Genomic DNA, 19584 nt, shown 5'->3' with positions numbered 1-19584 from the left:
GCCCACGAACTCCGGCTCTGTGAGTGGCCGGAGTCGCATGACGTCACTCCAGCGCATGCGTGCGGTAGCCTCCACTCACGGCATGACCCGATTTAGAAACGGCACAGCGCGCCCTTTCTAACTCCAGGGCATGCGCAGAAGAAATCGCTGTACGGCGATTTGCAAATATCTCCTTTACCGTGCAGGTTTGGGAAATATTTCAAGCACCTACAGGTAAGCCTTAACCACTTACCGCCCGGCCTATAGCCGATTTACGTCCGGGAAGTGGTTTATGAAATCCTGACAGGACGTTCTAGAACGTCCTGCAGGATTTCATGCCGCGCGCGCCCGTGGGGGCGCGCATCGCGGCGATCGGTGATGCGGGGTGTCAGTCTGACACCCTGCATCTCCGATCTCGGTAAAGGGTCTCCGGCGGAGACTCTTTACCACGTGATCAGCCATGTCCAACCACGGTTGATCACGATGTAAACAGGAAGAGCCGTTGATGGCTCTTCCTCACTCGCGTCTGACAGACGCGAGTAGAGGAGAGCCGATCGGCGGCTCTCCTGACAGGGGGGGGTTCCCGCTGATTGTTTATCAGCGCAGCCCCCCCTCGGATCGCCACACTGGACCACCAGGGATGCCCACCCTGGAGCACCAGGGTGGGCAAAAAAAAAAAAAAAAGCCCGCAAAAAAAAAAAAAAAAAAGTCTAAAAAATAAATAAAAAAAAAGCATTTAAAAAAAAAAAAAGATGCCAGTCAGTGCCCACAAATGGGCACTGACTGGCAACCTGGCAAAAATCAGTTCTGCCACCCCAGTGTCCATCAGCGCCACCCCAGTGTCCATCAGCGCCACCCCAGTGTCCATCAGTGCCACCCCACAGTGCCCATCCATGCCCAGTGCCCACCTATCAGTGCCCATCTGTGCCACCCATAAGTATCCATCAGTGCCGCCCATGAGTGCCCATCTGTGCCACCTATGTGTGCCCATCAGTGCCGCCTATGTGTGACCATCAGTGCCGCCTATGTGTGACCATCAGTGCCGCCTATGTGTGCCCATCAGTGCCGCCTATGTGTGCCCATCAGTGCCGCCTATGTGTGCCCATCAGTGCCGCCTATGAGTGCCCATCAGTGTCGCATACCAGCGCCGCCAATCAGTGCCACCTCATCTGTGCCCGTCAGTACTACCTCATCGATGTCCATCAGTGCCATCTCATCGGTGCCCATTAGTGCCGCCATATCAGTGCCCGTAATTGAAAGAGAAAACTTATTTACAAAAAAATTAACAGAAAAAAATAAAAACGTAATTTTTTTTCCTAATTTTCAGCCTTTTTTTAGTTGTTGCGCAGAAAAAAAAATCGCAGAGGTGATCAAATACCACCAAAAGAAAGCTCTATTTGTGGGGAAAAAAGGACGCCAATTTTGTTTGGGTACAGTGTAGCATGACCGCGCAATTGCCATTCAAAGTACGACAGTGCTGAAAGCTGAAAATTGGCTTGGGCGGGAAGCTGCGTAAGTACCTGGTATGGAAGTGGTTAATCTAGGCTTACCTGTAGGTTAAAGTGGTTGTAAAGCATTTACAACCACTTTAACCCCCAACGTACCCTCAACCCAGGGGGTAAGCACAGGGCCTGGCCCAAATATTTATATCCACCCAGTCAAAAACGAAATTTAGGCTGGTAGCCACTGTCTAGGGCAAGTGGGCAACATGAATAATTACAAACAAATTCCACAACGCAATACTTGTTTTTATTAGCTGAGGACAAATTCCAATTCTTTACTTGGGTATCTATGTGGAATCACTAGAGGTCAGAGGAACTGCACAGGGGACACATCTTCATCCTTTGTTTTTCCATATTGAATCATCATGGATCGAATGAAGCTGCTCAAAAGGATAGATGCCCATACTTCACTTTTCTATGTTGAATCATATAGAATCTTTCATAAAGGCCATACTTTAGCTTCATTGAATGAACATGATCTATGAGTGGGGGAGGTGGACGTTTCATTCATCAGTTCTTCCTCTATTCATAGATCATTTTTAATTCTGAGAAGTTATAGTACAGCTTCTATGAATAGAGGAAGGGGCAGAAAAAAGGCGGCATAGTCGGGCACTCTTGATAAGAAACATGGTCACAGGTCCGTTTGCTCCAATAACCCCCAATGTACCGAAAGATTACAGCGTGGGGGGTAAAAGGTGGATGATAGACGACGATTCCAATGAATGCAGGAGCCAGAAGCACAAGGCCACACCAGAATAATAGTAAATGATGTCCCTCGTGCTGATTTTTTAAATTCTGACTAGATTTAGGATGTGATGTCATTTCCAAGGTCATTGTTAATATTTTTTAATTTGTAGCTTCCATTAAAAAAATACCTGGTCATCCTGCCATGAGGGTCCTTGTTCAGGCACTTCCTGTGATAGTCTGCCCCTATCTCCCAATTGTTTTCCTCCATCGTCACTCTGTCACATAGGCTTCCAGTGAAGACTACAAGTGGCCATAGTCACTGTGCTGGCATATTCCACCATTGCCATGGTCCCTTCCTTTTTGGTGAGCTCTTTCCCAGGCAGTGATGTCATGTACTGTCTTGTCCAATTAGATGACATTTCAGGTTAACTTTACTTAGAAGCACATCAATAGAGTTTTTCTTTCCATTTGGATTCTAATGATATTTGTTGTTCAGTTTTGTTAATGAATGGTTTATCATACTGCAGCTTCAACATGGAGTGGACCGATACATTTCACAATTTGAGATCAACAAAGGAGCAAAAGATAAAGGCACTCTCATCATATACCTGGACAAGGTAAGATGATGTCAGAACTTCATCCACAGGACCCTATGGGAAATTACTAATTATTTACATTACCTTATGTATGTGACTGAATCAACCTATTGTAAATAATCTTATCGACTCTTTAACAAAAAAACATTTTCTATGTATTGAATTTAAATATGCACTATATTACAAAAAGTATTCACACATGAACTTTAATGGCATCCCAGTCTTAGTCCGTAGGGTTCAATGCGGAGTTGGCCCATCCTTTGCAGCTTGACATTGATTAGAATTTGAATTTCATTCGAATTCCAATTCAAAATCAAATTTCTGCTATTTGAAATAAAAATTTTGGAAGATGGATATATTCTTTCTATTCCATTCTATTCTATGTTTATTTTTAATATATATTCTATTCTAGTCGGGTTTCTATTGTAATCTATTTTATTCTAATTCAAATTTTCAATTTACTTTATTCAAATTTCAAAACATGGTATTTTCTTTCTATTTTATTCTATTGTTTTTTTTTTATATTCTATTATACTCTATTCTATTATTTTCTTTTCTATTCTTTTTATTTTATGTTCAATTCTAACCTATTCTTTCTATTCTATTGGAATTCAAATTTATTCTATTTGCATTTTAGAAAATGGTTATATTTTTTTTTTCTGATTGATTATAATCTATTCTATTTGAATTTTAATTTATTCTATCCAAATTTTGGGAAATTGTTATATACTTACTATTCTATTATTATTTTTTAAATTCTATTCTATACCTTTATCTTCTATTCTATTCTTTTCTGTTTGAATTTAAATTTATTCTATTCGAAATTCGAATTTCAGAAGAAAGTTATATGTTTTCTATTTTATTTTATTAGTGGGAATGCTCTTCAAGCATTCCCAGTATTGTTATTCTTTTTGATTATTATTCTTAATTTAAATTTTATTATTACCTACGTTTTTTGGCTCTGCGTAACTTCTGCATACTTTCAGCTATTAAAACCATTCAACTTTTAAAATGTTCAACTCTTTAGCTAAGGATGGGACTTCAACTTTTTTTCTATTTATACTTTTTAAAATATTAAGCTTTTTAACACTTTTTTTTAACATTGAAGTCAATGAGAGCATGCTTCAAATTGTTAAAATCTTCTTCCGCTCCCAAAAGTTTCAGCTCCTTCATCCTTTCATCTACAGACGCCAAACAAACTTTAAAATGTTCACAAAATATTCAGCTATTCAGCTATATCTTTTCAGTTTGATATCTTTTACAGTTTTTGTGAAAAAGCTGATTAAGTTTAGTGTTTATTTCAGGAAATTTTATGGATTAAACAGTGTGTATTGGGCTTATTCTTTGCAAACTTTTAAAGCCAACAATTTAGTTTAGTGTCAGCTTCCCAAAAAACCTTTAAAAATTCCACATCTTTCATACTTTAGTGATGTGACTTTTTTAATAAAACTCATGTTTATTTTAAAACCATTCCTACTTTTCCAACTATTCTCACTTCTTCAACTTTTTCTTACAGATTTAAACTATTCATCCAGTTAGCTTTAGCAATTCAGCTATTCAGCATTCCCACACATTTTCTGCAGGAAATTCCATTTCTAGTTCTATTTTGTTGCTTCTTTTCTATTCTATTCTTATTTTCTTTTCTATTCTATTTATTTTCTATTATATTTTATTCTGTTCATTTATCTTCTATTACATTTTGTTCTGTTTTACTCTATTCTTTGATTTTCTATTTGATTTCTTTATTTTCTATTCTACCCTTTATTTTCTATTTCTGTATTTTGTTCTGTTTTCCTCTATTTTTTATTTTATTTTCTATTCTATTCCTTTATTTTCTATTCTATTTTATTCTCTTTGAAATTATAATTTGAATTTCATTGTGTGACAAAAGAAAAGGAACTGCAGGGCTAATTTAGAAGATACACTTACCTTACCCCCAGCTTCCATCTGTGGTGGCTAAGTGAAGGTGACGTTGATCTGTCTAAGGGGAATTCTTTTTTTTTTAGTCCAGTACTTCTTTCTCTATGATCCTGATTAGGCAGCCAGTTGATTTCCATTGGAGGGAGAATCTGCAATGTATATGAAATACCAAAATATGGAGCAACAAAGATGTAACTCTCATCTAACTTTTCATTCAGATTTCGCATACAGAGGAAGAATGTCTGAAGTTCAATGCTCACCGGTACTTTGAAGTGGGTCTCGTACAACCTGGTTCCGTCACTATCTATGACTATTACTCACCAGGTAAACTTTCAGAAGCTAAAATTTCTTAGCAAACCTGTAATAAAAATGCATCAAATAAAATACATTATATTACCAAAAGTATTGGGACGTCTGCCTTTACACGCACATGAACTTTAGTGGCATCCCAGTCTTAGTCCGTAGGGTTCAATATTGAGTTGGCCCACCCTTTGCAGCTATAACAGCTTCAACTCTTCTGGGAAGGCTGTCCACAAGGTTTAGGAGTGTGTCTATGGGAATGTTTGACCATTCTTCCAGAAACGCATTTGTGATGTCAGGCACTGATGTGAACGAGAAGGTATGGCTCGCAGTCTTCACTCTAATTCATCCCAAAGGTGTTCTATCAGGTTGAGGGCAGGACTTTGTGCCGGCCAGTCAAGCTTCTACACCCTAAACTCGCTAATCCATGTCTTTATGGACCTTGCTTTGTGCACTGTTTCAATTCATTTGGTGGAGGGGGATTATGGTGTGGGGTTGTTTTTCAGGGGTTGAGCTTGGCTCCTTAGTTCCAGTGAAGGGATACGCATACATTTTGGATAATTTCATGCTTCCAACTTTGTGTGAACAGCTATGGGATGGCCTCTTCTGTTCAAACATGACTGCACACTAGTGCACAAATCAAGGTCCATAAAGACATGGATGAGCGAGTTTGGGGTGGAGGAACTTGACTGGCCTTCACAGAGTCCTGACCTCAACCTGACAGAGCACCGTTGGGATGAATTTGACTGAGGTCTTCTCGTCGAACATCAGTGCCTGACCTCACAAATGCCCTTCTGGAAGAATGGTCAAACATTCCCATAGACACACTCCTAAACCTTGTGGACAGCCTTCCCAGAAGAGATTCTAAACGTCAGAGCTTTGGCACACCCGTCTCCTCCTAATATGTAATGCTAGCACCTCTTAACAGGTTAAGGAGTAAAGATGTTGGGAAAGTGCCTAAGCTCTTAAAGCATTGTTTGGAAGAATTACTGTAATTTCCTTATAAATGTAATAAATATTTGTAAATGTTCCATTGTATATCACTAATCATCGATGCACTTGTCACTGAAAATATATCTGGTGCTAGATCCACTATAAAGCCTTCCTGCCTGATGCCATTTACATTGCTTTTCCAGAAACTCGCTGCACCAAGTTCTATCACACAGTCGAAGGTGATAATTTGTATGGTCGCATCTGTCAGGGAGATGTGTGTCGCTGTTCTGAAGGTAAGGCTTACTAAATCAGTGATAAGTTATCCTGGCAAAGCATTTCTCAGTTATGTAGACTTTATCTTGACTTTCTCCTAAACACAAGATCTAGAACCAGGTTCGTTCTTAGCTCCAAGAACGAAACTAATAGAATAGACCACAAAACACATATAGTTATTCTCATTCCAGAAAAAATGAGAAACAGATTAGGTGAATCAAAAAAAATAATAATGCTGAAGTCCCTATGTATATACCGTATTTATCGGCGTATACCACGCACTTTTTTCCCCTTAAAATAAGGGGAAAATCGTGGGTGCGCGATATACGCCGATACCCGCTTCCCGTGCTCAGTTTGAACGCTGCCGCCGACATATACCGAGCGCAGTACACTCGGGTACATTCGGCCAGGCTCGGCTTCGCTCGTGGTCACGCTCTGTGACGTTTATGCGTGAGAAGCCGAGCGTGCCCGAGTGTACTGCACTCGGTATATGGCGACGGCGTTCAAACACAGTGCGGGAAGCAGGGATTCGACTCGGAGACAGCGCGGGAGAAGCGGGGAGGACACCACAGAGGCCTCAGACGGATGCCGGACTGGACAAGGCCACCGATGGACGCCGGGCAAGACACCAAAACTGTAATTAGTAAAATGTTTTTTTACAGGAATTTCAGGTCAACATTAGGGGTGCGCGCTATACGCCGGAGCGCGCAATACCCCGATAAATACGGTAGTACACCTATGAACAATACATGTATAAAGCATTGCAGATACGAAATCCCTTTGATTGTGTAGTGTATGGTGATAAAAATAGTGAAGATGTTTAAACATATGTAAATACAGAACAAGCATAAATGAATATTAATAAAAAGTAAATAAATATATTCAGGGGACATATGTCCCAATGAGTATGTGTGTGTGTATATATATATATATATATATATATATATATATATATATATATATATATATATATATATATATATATGTATGTGTATGAGTGTAACTAGTGAGTGAAAAAGATTGAGAACCCAAAAAGGATCTCTATCGAAGATCTGTGTGGGTGAACGTATAATCCGTGCTTACATAAATTTAAAAGATATGTATATGAAATGATGTAAGAAATATAATAATGAGTTATGTCCGAAAACATGTATTATATGAATTACAATTCTCTACGTAAATAAAGTGAGTGAAAGTTGTGTGAAAATAAGTAAAATGTGAAAATTATAAATATAGATAAAATAACGAGAGTGTTGAACCCAGTATAGATATAAAATATAAATCAACTACGATATGTGTTATATTTGAACTAGATTGCTTTGTAGAAACGGGATAGCTTTGTGTGAAGTTGACTATTTAAATAATAAAATGTGAATTAACCCCCGGGTCAAAGAAATAGCCCAAATAAAGAAGTTCATCAGAATGCGCATGATGGCCACAATGCATAGAGCGTTGGGGATACAAATATTGATATATGAGTATGAGTATGTATGTAAATATGGGTATAAATATATGAAAACATATATATGTGTATATATATATATATATATATATATACAGTATATAAATACAAATATAAAAGTAGATAAATAAATGAATATGCATGTAAACATATATATATAAATACATAGGGACACCGCTGTTAAACGGAGAAATGTGTCATATATATATACATATCTCTATAACTCTAAGGCCTAGTACACACGACCGGATTTATCCGCGGATCGGTTCCAGCGGATAGATCCGGTCGTGTGTTGGCCCGAACGGACAATTTTCGGCGGACATTTGTCCAGCCGATGGATTCCCAGCGGATAAAAATTTCTTAGCATGCCAAGAAATCTATCCGCTGGAATCCTGTCCCTCGGACTTATCTGGTCGTCTGTACAGACTCACCGGATAAGTCCGTCCGATCCCCATCCCTCGCATGCGTCGGAATGATTTGACGCATGCGTGGAAGAATTTACCTTCCAGCGTTGCACACGTCATCGTTGCGGCGACGGCGCGGACACATCGCGACACATGACCGCGGATGTTTTCCGCGCGGATTTTGATCTGATGGTGTGTACAAGCCATCAGATCAAAATCCGGAGGAAAAATGTCCGATGGAAACGGTCCGGCGGACCGTTTCCATCGGATAACCCCTCGTCTGTACGAGGCCTAACAAAACATGCTTTGGGCTTGGACTACGATCTGCATATTTATATCGCCTGATTAGGGAAGTGAATTGGATAAAGTATGATCGAAAGCAAAGGGACCATTAAATGTAGCCAAAACCTGTGCACATGAAGCATTGCTCGTGTGTCAGTGAGAACTCTCAACCATGTGGATGGATCGGCCTAGGTCACTATATTCAATATATATATATATATATATATATATATATATATATATATATATATATATATATATATATATATATATATATATTATATATATATATGCGAGTAGCTAGATGTAACCCATGCAAGCCTGTAAAGCCCATACATCAAACCCAAAACCTATGAAACAAGAAAATATTTTCTGCATTTAAAAAAAAAAAACCTTTGTTACCGATATCACTAAATGGCTATGTGTAGCAAGATATGAAAATCGCCATATAGATATTGGGTGGTTGGGTGGTTAAAATCACATAATGCGCAGTGTCTGAAAAACAGCATAAACATGTCACATATAATACTAAAACTAACACTAAAATGCTACGGAAAATACGCACACCCAGATAGGTGTGTTTAGAATCTGCGCCCTGTGTCCAATAATACCCCTCTGATCGGATTTGAAATGAAAACCTTTCCTTGCAAATGATCATGAGAGCTCCAAAAGAGAAAGGGTAAGTCTAACTTAGATATTGGAGACAGGGTGCATGACCCGAAGTAAGCAGACCCTCCATACACGATGCAATATTGCAATATTGTGTATCACACCTGCTTGGACGAGATGCATCTATCTTTTTTTTTCACAAGAAAGAGATGCATCTATCTTGGCCAGATTGTCACAAAAAAATCCAGAATGCCTGATCCTGGCCAAGATCATCAAACGGTGCATCTCGATCTCGGCGGGTGTAGGCACCCGTCCGAAAACCAAATAAGGCTACACACACCAGCATGCAAACGGTTTTGTATAACATGCCCTCTGTTCCTATTTATTTCTCCGGTTTGTTGAGAAAAAACAAAACAGAACGGTAAAATACTGGAGTAAAGACCTGCCCATGGACTGGACAGAATGGAAATTTGACTGTATATTACTTTGTTCTTCTCTTATCCCAACTTTTCTTTCTTAAAAGGTAATTGCTTGATGCTGCAGGATCCTAAAAAAAGCTACAGCGCCTTAGAGCGAAAGGATACGGCGTGTCAAGCGGGGATGGACTATGGTGAGATATATGACTGTTAGATATCTGATTTATGGTTATCGTCCATCATTAGTCAATGGGTAGACTATTATACTGGAGATATAAAGCACAACAAGGTTACATTTAAAGGGATGTCATGGGCAAGTTTATAGCTCTTGCTCTCCCATATGTACTCACCTGCAATGACCACAATGAGGTGGCCCATTTCTATAAAGACATTCAGCTGGAAGAATGGGAATAGCACAAGGTAACTGGGAACACCCAGAATATGAAGAAAGCTGGACCCTAAGCTTTTTATTGCAGACCATAGGTGTGCGCAGGGGGGTGTGGTAGGTGTGACTGGGCACATCCTACTCACTATGTGCTGCGCCGATTCCCACCCTTTTTTGCCCCCCCGCCCCACAGTGCTGCTGGCTTCCCTCCTCACCTCTCCTCCCGGCTGCTGCTTGGGATGTTTCAGAATGGAGAGCAGGGAGAGGGGCTAGTAAATACCTAATTTACCAACTCCTTCCTTTTCTAAATGAACGCAGTGAACACACTTACTCACTGTGTCCATTTATAACAAGCATAGTAAACTGTGTTGTAGCTGGTGCCCCCCTAGAGCTCTTAAAGCGACCAAAGTACAATGGCGATGATTCGCCCAAGAGAGTCAACCTGCCGCAGTACCACTGTGGTGCCTGGTCTTTAAGTGGTTAAAGGAGCAGTGATTTTAATAATGCTTAAAGTGAAACAATAAAAATAAAAAGTAATTTAAGTATCGTGCCTGGGGTGGTCTCCTTAGTCTGCCTGTAAAGTAACACAGCTGTACCATGTATAGAACCTACTGCAGCAAAACTGCAGTTTCTAAAGAAAATTGAAATTGAAATTTCTGGCAATACAGTACCATTGTCGAAAATAGAAAAACCTGGAAAAAAATGGCATTGTAGTCCCTGCCCCCAATCCATACCACACCTTTCGAGGAACAACCCTCTGAGTGCCATGCAAATTTAGGTGTTCGCCAAACTTTTGCTTGTCCCGAACCATTCAGCCAATAATACTGTGCACACCTATGGATCTCCACATGTATTGCAATTATATTGTATTTTGCACACCTAGTTAGTGTTTCACATTGCTGATATACTGTATTTCTATAGCATAACCAACATTCTCATTCTCTTGCCAGTGTACAAAGCAACTCTTCTTGAGACAGAGTATGCCAATGACTATGACCGATACGTAATGCATATAACGAACGTCTATAAGAACGGTAATGTAGCAAATGATCTTTTCCTGGCAATTGTATGTTTTTTTTTAGTGCTCTTCCAGACAGGTGGTAATGTTTTAGGCTGGATTCACGCCTATGCATTTTTAGTGCTTTTTGCATTTTTCAGATTTGCACTACAGAACGTGTTCCATAGGAAACCATGTTAAATGGACTGTAGTACAAATCTGCAAAATGCAAAAGTCACAAAAAATGCCTAGGTGTGAATCCAGCCGTAGACTCTGAAAAACAATCCATGGTGGATCGCTTAACGAGGTTTGAATAGAAGCATTTGTCAGGCATTCAGGAGGCAATCTTGCTTCTCTCTGAACCTCTGCTGTTTTCTTTACTTACAATCCCAGGGGGGAAATTTGTAGTAAAAAAACAATCACAGCTGTGAGCCCATTTTACTAAATGGGTGAGTTTGACCAGCAGAGCCGCCTGTCAAATTCTTAAGCCCGAATAATGTCTTTGAGAAAAAAAAAATAATAATAATTATTCCCTACCCACACTAAGACTCGGTTCACACTGGGGCGACACGACAGGCGGCTCAGCCGCCTGACGTGTCGCTTCCCATGTAATGCAATGGGAGCGTTCTAATCGGAGCGACGCAAGTCGCTCCGACTTAGAAATTTACTCCCTGTACGACTTCAGGGGCGGCTCGGGGTGACTTGCATTGACTTCTATACAGAAGTCGTCTTGTAAATCGCCTCTGAAGTCGTCCTAGTTGTACTGTGTATATATATATATATATATATATATATATATATATATATATATACAGTACAGACCAAAAGTTTGGACACACCTTCTCATTCAAAGAGTTTTCTTTATTTTCATGACTATGAAAATTGTAGACTCACACTGAAGGCATCAAAACTAAATATAAAAATAAATAAAATATATTTCATATTCTAGGTTCTTCAAAGTAGCCACCTTTTGCTTTGATTACTGCTTGGCACACTCTTGGCATTCTCTTGATGAGCTTCAAGAGGTAGTCACCTGGCGCAGCACCCCATCACTCTCCTTCTTGGAGAAATAGCCCTTACACAGCCTGGAGGTGTGTTTGGGGTCATTGTCCTGTTGAAAAATAAATGATGGTCCAACTAAACGCAAACCGGATGGAATAGCATGCCGCTACAAGATGCTGTGGTAGCCATGCTGGTTCAGTATGCCTTCAATTTTGATTAAATCTCCAACAGTGTCACTAGCAAAGCACCCCCACACCATCACACCTCCTCCTCCATGCTTCACGGTGGGAACCAGGCATGTAGAGACCATCCGTTCACCTTTTCTGCGTCGCACAAAGACACGGGGGTTGGAACCAAAGATCTCAAGTTTGGACTCATCAGACCAAAGCACAGATTTCCACTGGTCTAATGTCCATTCCTTGTGTTATTTAGCCCAAACAAGTCTCTTCTGCTTGTTGCCTTTCTTTAGCAGTGGTTTCCTAGCAGATATTCTACCATGAAGGCCTGATTCACACAGTCTCCTCTTACCAGTTCTAGAGATGTGTCTGCTGCAAAAGGTGGAAGAACCTAGAATATGAAATATATTTTCAGTTGTTTCACACTTTTTTGTTATGTATAATTCCACATGTGTTAATTCATAGTTTTGATGCCTTCAGTGTCAATCTACAATTTTCATAGTCATGAAAATAAAGAAAACTCTTTGAATGAGAAGGTGTGTCCAAACTTTTGGTCTGTACTGTAAATATATATATATATATATATATATATATATATTTATACAGTAAAACCTTGGTTTGAGAGTAACTTGGTTTGAGAGCGTTTTGCAAGACAAGCAACATTTTTTAATACATTTTGACTTGATATACAATCGATGTCTTGATATAAGAGTAGCTTCATGTCACAACAGAGTGTAAAATAGAATAGAGGTGCCTCTAAGTGTAGCAATATGGTTACATTTAATGAAGGTACAACATTTAGAAACTCACATGGTTGATGATTAAAACAGGCACATCTAAGTATGCAGGCATCCGGGATAAAGATGTCCACATAGACCATCCTCCTCACTGCCACTGATGTCGTCCCTTCCATGAGCAGTTTAAGCCTCGCTTTCAGATCGCTCTACTGCAGGGTAGTCTTCCCGGTCACGATTTCAGTCTGATAGTGGTGACAAGCGGCAGTGCGGAGGATGGTCTATGTGGACAGCTTTACCCTGGGTGCCTTTATACTTAGATGTGCCTCTTTTAATCATCAACCATGTGAGTTGCTAAATGTTGTACCTTCAGTAAATGTAACCATATTGCTACACTTAGAGGCGCCTCTCTTCTCTTTTACAATCTGTAGCACCTGCTGGATTTTGCTTCTAATCCCCTTCTGGAGGCTTCCATTTGTAAATAGACATTTTATGGTTACACAACTCATCACATTGCTATAATCTTTTTATATGGACTAAAAACTGAAGGACTTATGAATAAATGGTTGTGGAACGAATCATTTGAGTTTCCATTATTTCTTATGGGAAAATTTGCTTTGATATGTAAGTGCTTTGGATTACAAGCATGCTTCCGGAACGAATTATGCTCACAATCCAAGGTATTACTGTGTGTGTGTGTGTGTGTGTATGTATATATATATATACAGTATATATAAAAGAATAATAAATAATAATAAAAATGGTGGACAAATGTCACAAACATTCACCCAACCGTCACAAATTCTGACAATATTTTGATCAATATGTTGGAATAGCAATTGTTAGGGAAGGACAAAAATGGACTTTGTAGGCACCAATTATAAAAATATGAATATGTTTATTGATACAATTCTCAAAGGGGTTATTGGACCAACATTACAGTAAATACATATAAAAACATTCAAACAAGAGAATTAACACAGAAACGACTGTATTGAACAGCAAAAGTCAAAATTATCCAATAATGATCCAGAAGAGGCATCAAAAAATCTCAGGAGAGATATGATGACTATCATACATAGTAGATCACAACCAAGCTCGACATGTTTCGCGGAGACCGCTTCTTCGGGAGCTAGTAATATTTCATCCAGGATACTGAAAGAATTTTAGAAACGTAGGTAATCTCTGACAGAGATAGAATTGTAATAGTAGATAAAGTATACTCAGAACTTCTCAGAGTGTCTTGTTGGTATTAGTGATGAGACGCATCTTCATCTCTAATACCAACAAGAGATAGAAGTTCTGAGTATACTTTATCTACTATTACAATTCTATCTCTGTCAGAGATTACCTACGTTTCTAAAATTCTATCCAGTATCCTGGATGAAATATTACTAGCTCCCGAAGAAGCGGTCTCCGCGAAACATGTCGAGCTTGGTTGTGATCTACTATGTATGATAGTCATCATATCTCTCCTGAGATTGTTTTATGCCTCTTCTGGATCATTATTGGATAATTTTGACTTTTTTCTGTTCAATACAGTTGTTTCTGTGTTAATTCTCTTGTTTTAATGTTTTTATATGTATTTACTGTAATGTTGGTCCAATAACCCCTTTGGGAATTGTATCAATAAACTTATTCATATTTTTATAATTGGTGCCTACAAAGTCCATTTTTGTCCTTCCCTAACAATTGCTATTCCAACATATTTAGGACGTGGCACTGCACTACCACAGACACCCGCAGTCCATCCTGTGTGTGGTGTACTCTTTTCTGAATTTTGATCAATATGTTAGTTTCTTATGATCGTCAGCACCAACCAGTGGCCATAACGTAGTATTTCTCCTGAGATGCTTTGATCAGGAACAGACCACATGATGGTCACTAGATGGAGCTGACAATCACAGAGACTCACTTTATTATTATACAGGATTTATATAGCGCCAACAGTTTATGCAGCGCTTTACAATGTAAAGGGGGACAACACATTTACAATACAGTTCAATACAGAGGGAACGGGAGGGCCCTGCTCATGGAGCTTACAATCTAAAGAGAGTGGGAGGTGGTACAAAAGGTAATAGCTGGAGGGCATGATCTGATGGAGGTGACTCATGTACAGTTCTTAGGTGGAGGTGGGGTAGGCTTCCTTGAATAAATGAGTTTTCAAGGATCACCTGAAGGTGGATAGGGTAGTAGCTGACCGGACATAGTGGGGCAGGGAGTTTCAGTCTTATTGACCCCACATCTCTCCATAAATGGGACCTGTCACAGTGATTCCTATTACAAGGAATGTTTACATTCCTTGTAATAGGAATAAAAGTGATAAAAAAAATATGAAAAAAAAAGTGTAAAAAGAAAGAAAATGAAGTAAAATCAAAATAATTTTTATTTTATTTTTTACAGCGCCCCTGTCCCTGGTAGCTCGCGCTCAGAAGCGAACACCCACATATGTAAACGCCGTTCAAACCCCACATGTGAGGTTTTGGTGCGTGCGTTAGAGCGTGTGCAACAATTCTAGCACTAGACCTCCTCTGTAACTCGAAAATAGTAACCTGTAAAAAAAATTAGAGCGTTGCCTATGGAGATTTTTAAGTACCGAAGTTTGCCGCCATTCCATGAGTGTGCGCAATTTTAAAGCGTGACATGTTAGGTACTCGGCGTAACATCATCTTTCACATTATACAAAAAAAATGGGTTAACTTTACTGTTTTGTTATTTTTTAATTCATGAAACCGTTTTTTCCCCAAAAAAGGCGTTTAAAAAATTATTGCGCAAATATCGTGCAAGACAAAAAATTGCAATGACCGCCATTTTATAACCTTGGGTGTCTCCTAAAAAAATATATAATGTTTGGGGGTTCTGATTTATTTTCTAGCAAAAAATTTTTTGATTTTTACATGAAGGAGAGAAGTGCCAAAATATTTCCGGTGGGCAAGTGGTTAAAGTAACCAAGCTAAACTAAACTTTAGGAAGGGTTGTAACCCCTGCAGTTTTTTTTAACCATTTGTGTCCCATTGGGGATATTTCCTGTCACTTCCTATCCCATAGTCAAAACAGGAAGTGAGAGAAAATCCCTTCAAAGTGAGGGAATCACGAGGTGTCTCCAGTGTCTCCAGAAGGACTCAGCTTCTAGTGGTCAAGCCAGTGCCCTCTCCACACTCGGTCCATAAAGAATATCATTAAATTCAGCTGGCTACTCGGAAACATCCAGTGAAAAATGTATATTTTTTTGCTACATACATTTCTACGGCTAACGCATTTCAACTGTGACAGCCTTCCTCATAGCACAATGTGGCTCCGCCTACATATTGTATATCTACATTTTAGTTTTAGCTCCCAAAAGTAAAATGAAAGATGGCTACAAAAGTGTGTGCTGCCGCTTGTTTTTTGATTGACCCTTGTCTTCCCTGGAAATGATAGGAACCGATGAAAATGCTCAGGGGCAAAAACGGACCTTCATCAGTCATATTAAATGTCGGGAGGCCTTGAAGTTTAAGAAAGGACTGGATTACATAATATTTGGCAGTTTCAATGATGTATGGCAAACAGCAGCAAATACGTAAGTTTTGTCAAAGCCTTAGGAATTTAACTAGTGGTCTCAGATTACCAATAATATATCCTAAATCAGGGTTTTTTAACGTAATTTATTCTCTGCATTAAGATAATAAAAAAAACTTCTCTGTGCCTCTCCCCTCACCCAGTGAGCCCTATCCCAATCCAGCGCTGTGCAGAAGAGCAGCCACTCTCTTATCTCTCTCCCTCCTCATTGGCTCAGACACTGCTGTAAATCACAGCCAATGAAGATGGAGGGGGGCAGGGGTGAGCGGCGCTCTGTGAGTTTATGGATCGTGTCTATGAAGGGAGCATGAGTGCCCCCGTGGGCAGAAATATTTATTACATTTTAATCTCATGGAAATGACCAATCTCTGTGATACACTAACCACATTGATAATAGACTATATTTTAGATCATGGTGATATATCGTGCTGACATATATCTAGTAGCAGCCAGCTCAACACTAAGACAAGTGTAAATCAAGGAATAAGTAAAAAGTGAAATTATGTGCAGCGCTCAAAACATGGAAATACATATGTATACAAACTAATGTACACTGTGCAATAACTACACAAAAACTAATAATAATTAAAATAAGATGTGAAATTCACACCCAAACTAAAGTCCATGTGCCATCATACAAAAGTTGTTTTAAAACATAAATATAGCAGTCTATAAATGAACGGTGAAAACAAATTATGTGACTAGAAGTGGGATTCCATGTGACATCAATGTTGAGGTGAGGACACAGACAATAGAACCACCATCGGTTAGTGAGGAGGCTTACCGGAGTGAGAGGATTCAAATGGGCATATGCACAGTGAGTCAGCAAGGCTTATGGTGCAACCACCAAAATATGTGACCTCCAAGTCTTGGTTCCAGATCAAATTGTAAGGCAATTCAATTGGTCAAGAGTTGTCACCAAGAAACGGTCTTTAGAAGCAGCCAACTTGTCAGACCGAATCCTCTCAAGTGTTCAAAATAGCATGACCAAAAAAGAAAATACTCCACATAGTGTGAATTTGTATAAACGTTACATTTATTAAAAGAAAATTGGAAACACTCCCATTTAGAAAGTGGATCAAGTGTTTGAAATTGAAGTTTGTGGGTAACGCAATGACATAAGCAGGGCTAGACCCGATGCGTTTCGTCTAAAGAGCCATCATCCAGATGATCCACTTTCTAAATGTGAGTGTTTCCAATTTTCTTTTAATACATTTTACGCGTATTAAACTTATTTTCATTAAATTTCATTATTTATTAGTTTTTGTGGTCATTGCACAGTGTTTGTATACATATGTATTTCCAGGTTTGAGCGCTGCACATAATTTCACTTTTTTATATTATATTTATCACACAGTCAAGTAGAGATCTATCACAAACACGTCTGCAACCCAGTTTAGCTTCCAACCCATACATTACCATTTTTTTGCCATCTAATGACGGGAACTCACTCCATTCCACTTCTGTAAGCAACAGCCTTATTTCGCACAGCTGAATATTTGAGAAAAAAAGGGTAGGGTTTCACCGACTTCAGCAGACAGCTGAAATGTCATTGTTTGTTAAGGACGCGGCCGCCCTGATCCTTAGCAACTGATAATTGCCAGCATCATGTTCTTTACATTTTAGCTGTTAGCGGAGAAATACTGATGACAACTGAAAGAACTGAACAAAAAGATATCGGGTTTGGGTTTTGGGTACTGGGTACCGATACTCCTGCAAATGCTTAGTATTGGTGCCGATACTAAGCATTTGCATTAGTATCAATACCCAATACCCAAAACTGATATCTTCTGGGGGCTCAGTTCTTTCAGCTGTCAGCGGGTTTTCTTCACTAACAGCTAAAATATAAAGAACATGATGCTGGAAATTATCGGTTGTTAAGGAGCAGGGCCGCCGTGTCCTTAGCGACCGATTAAATTTCAGCTGTCTGCAGGATTCCCCTTCCCGCCTCCTCCTCCCCTACGGCCAGCTTTCAATTCTGCCCCCATCTCCACCCCCACTGCTGATACCACACCAGGCTCCAGCCCTCCTTTCCTGGCACGGCTCTGCGAACTTTGGGGGAGGGCGGAGGTAGAGTGGGTGGGGACTCCAAAATTCTGTGCACCAATGAGCTAATCCCCCACTGTGCAGATATTTAAAAACAAAAACGTCTCCGAGTTTCCTATGTTCAATGGGTGCCGGGAGACGAATAGCAATCTATTTAACTACTTTTAGATTTAAGCTGATTAATCCGCAGCAGCGCACCACAAAATTACATTGAAGGCCAGCCTCTTCTATATCTATGTACACTAGGGCCAGTTGGGAGCGCTCCTGCAGATTAATCCGCCTAAACCCAAATGTGGGTAAATAGTCTCCTTTTTGTCCCCCATTACTCACGGGAGATTTCTGCAGCATATTTGGCAAGTACAGAATCACAGAATATATAAAAAAAATATGCAAAGTGGTTGGAGGGAAGCTTCAAAATGGCAAAGATAGGGTAAAAGATTAGTAATACTTTTGGTCTCCCTGCAGCTGATCTTTTACCCATTACCTCCCTCCTCCCCATTACTGATTTGCTATGCCTCTGGTTCTGCATTAATATATGTAATCTACAGTACATTGTCGTACATTGTGGTAACCATAACACATAAATGTGAATGGGCTCTAAAGGCTTTTAATGAACAATCAGTAAGTCCACTTGATTTCAATACACTACCTGTTGATATATTATGACCTGGTTGGCAGAAAGCCTTCACTGTTAGCCTGTGTCGTTAATTTCTCATCTATTCTGATAGGTATACCTACATCATCGGGAGCAGATCCTGGGTTGAGTGGTGGCCAAACAAAAGGGAGTGTCAGAATGAGGAGTATGAGGAGCTCTGTGATGATTTTTACAGCCTTTCTGAAGACATCACCATGTTTGGCTGTGGAGTATGAAGGCTGCCTATATACTTCAGTGATGAATACCAGGACAAGTCATGCAATATATTTACTGTTTATTTTTCACATTTCACAGTTTCACTTTTTCTACACAAAAATAAAGCATATTTTACGCATTCAAAGGTCTCCATCAGTTTGGTTCTTTTGGTCCAGTGGTTGTGTGGGTCTGAGGGTGGGGGGATTATTTGTGTGGCATATTAGAATCTGGAGGAAGGCTTTTAACTGGGGGGGGGGGGTCCATTGGTTTTAAAAGGGGCTTTAATATTCTGATAAGTGCCACTTCAGACCCCCACAACCACTGTGCCAGGGTTGTGGGAAAGAGGCCTTTGCCCCCCTGTGCACATCAACAAGGGATAAGGTAAGTTGACAGGGGGTTTAAGGGCATGTGGGCTCATTTTGTTTAAGGGGAGCATAAACTTGCTTTCCCCCCTTTCCTGGCCTGCCAGGCTA

The 19584-nt window shown here is 39.7% G+C and overlaps 1 protein-coding gene across 1 annotated transcript in view; it reads left to right on the top strand.

The window, feature by feature from the left end:
- The window catches only part of LOC120933439 (complement C3-like), a 235993-nt gene extending 216737 nt beyond the window's left edge, over positions 1-19256 (top strand). Inside the window, exons 35-41 of the mRNA XM_040346656.1 lie at positions 2696-2785; positions 4903-5008; positions 6121-6210; positions 9471-9557; positions 10699-10782; positions 16078-16216; positions 18990-19256. Of these exons, the coding sequence (XP_040202590.1) occupies positions 2696-2785; positions 4903-5008; positions 6121-6210; positions 9471-9557; positions 10699-10782; positions 16078-16216; positions 18990-19131 (738 nt within the window). The 3' untranslated portion in view covers positions 19132-19256. The remainder of the gene's footprint in view (positions 1-2695; positions 2786-4902; positions 5009-6120; positions 6211-9470; positions 9558-10698; positions 10783-16077; positions 16217-18989) is intronic.
- The last annotated feature ends 328 nt before the right edge of the window (positions 19257-19584 follow it).

This window comes from Rana temporaria, chromosome 3, assembly GCF_905171775.1.
Source record: "Rana temporaria chromosome 3, aRanTem1.1, whole genome shotgun sequence".
NCBI lineage: Eukaryota > Metazoa > Chordata > Amphibia > Anura > Ranidae > Rana > Rana temporaria.
This window is presented reverse-complemented; position numbering and strand designations above follow the sequence as displayed.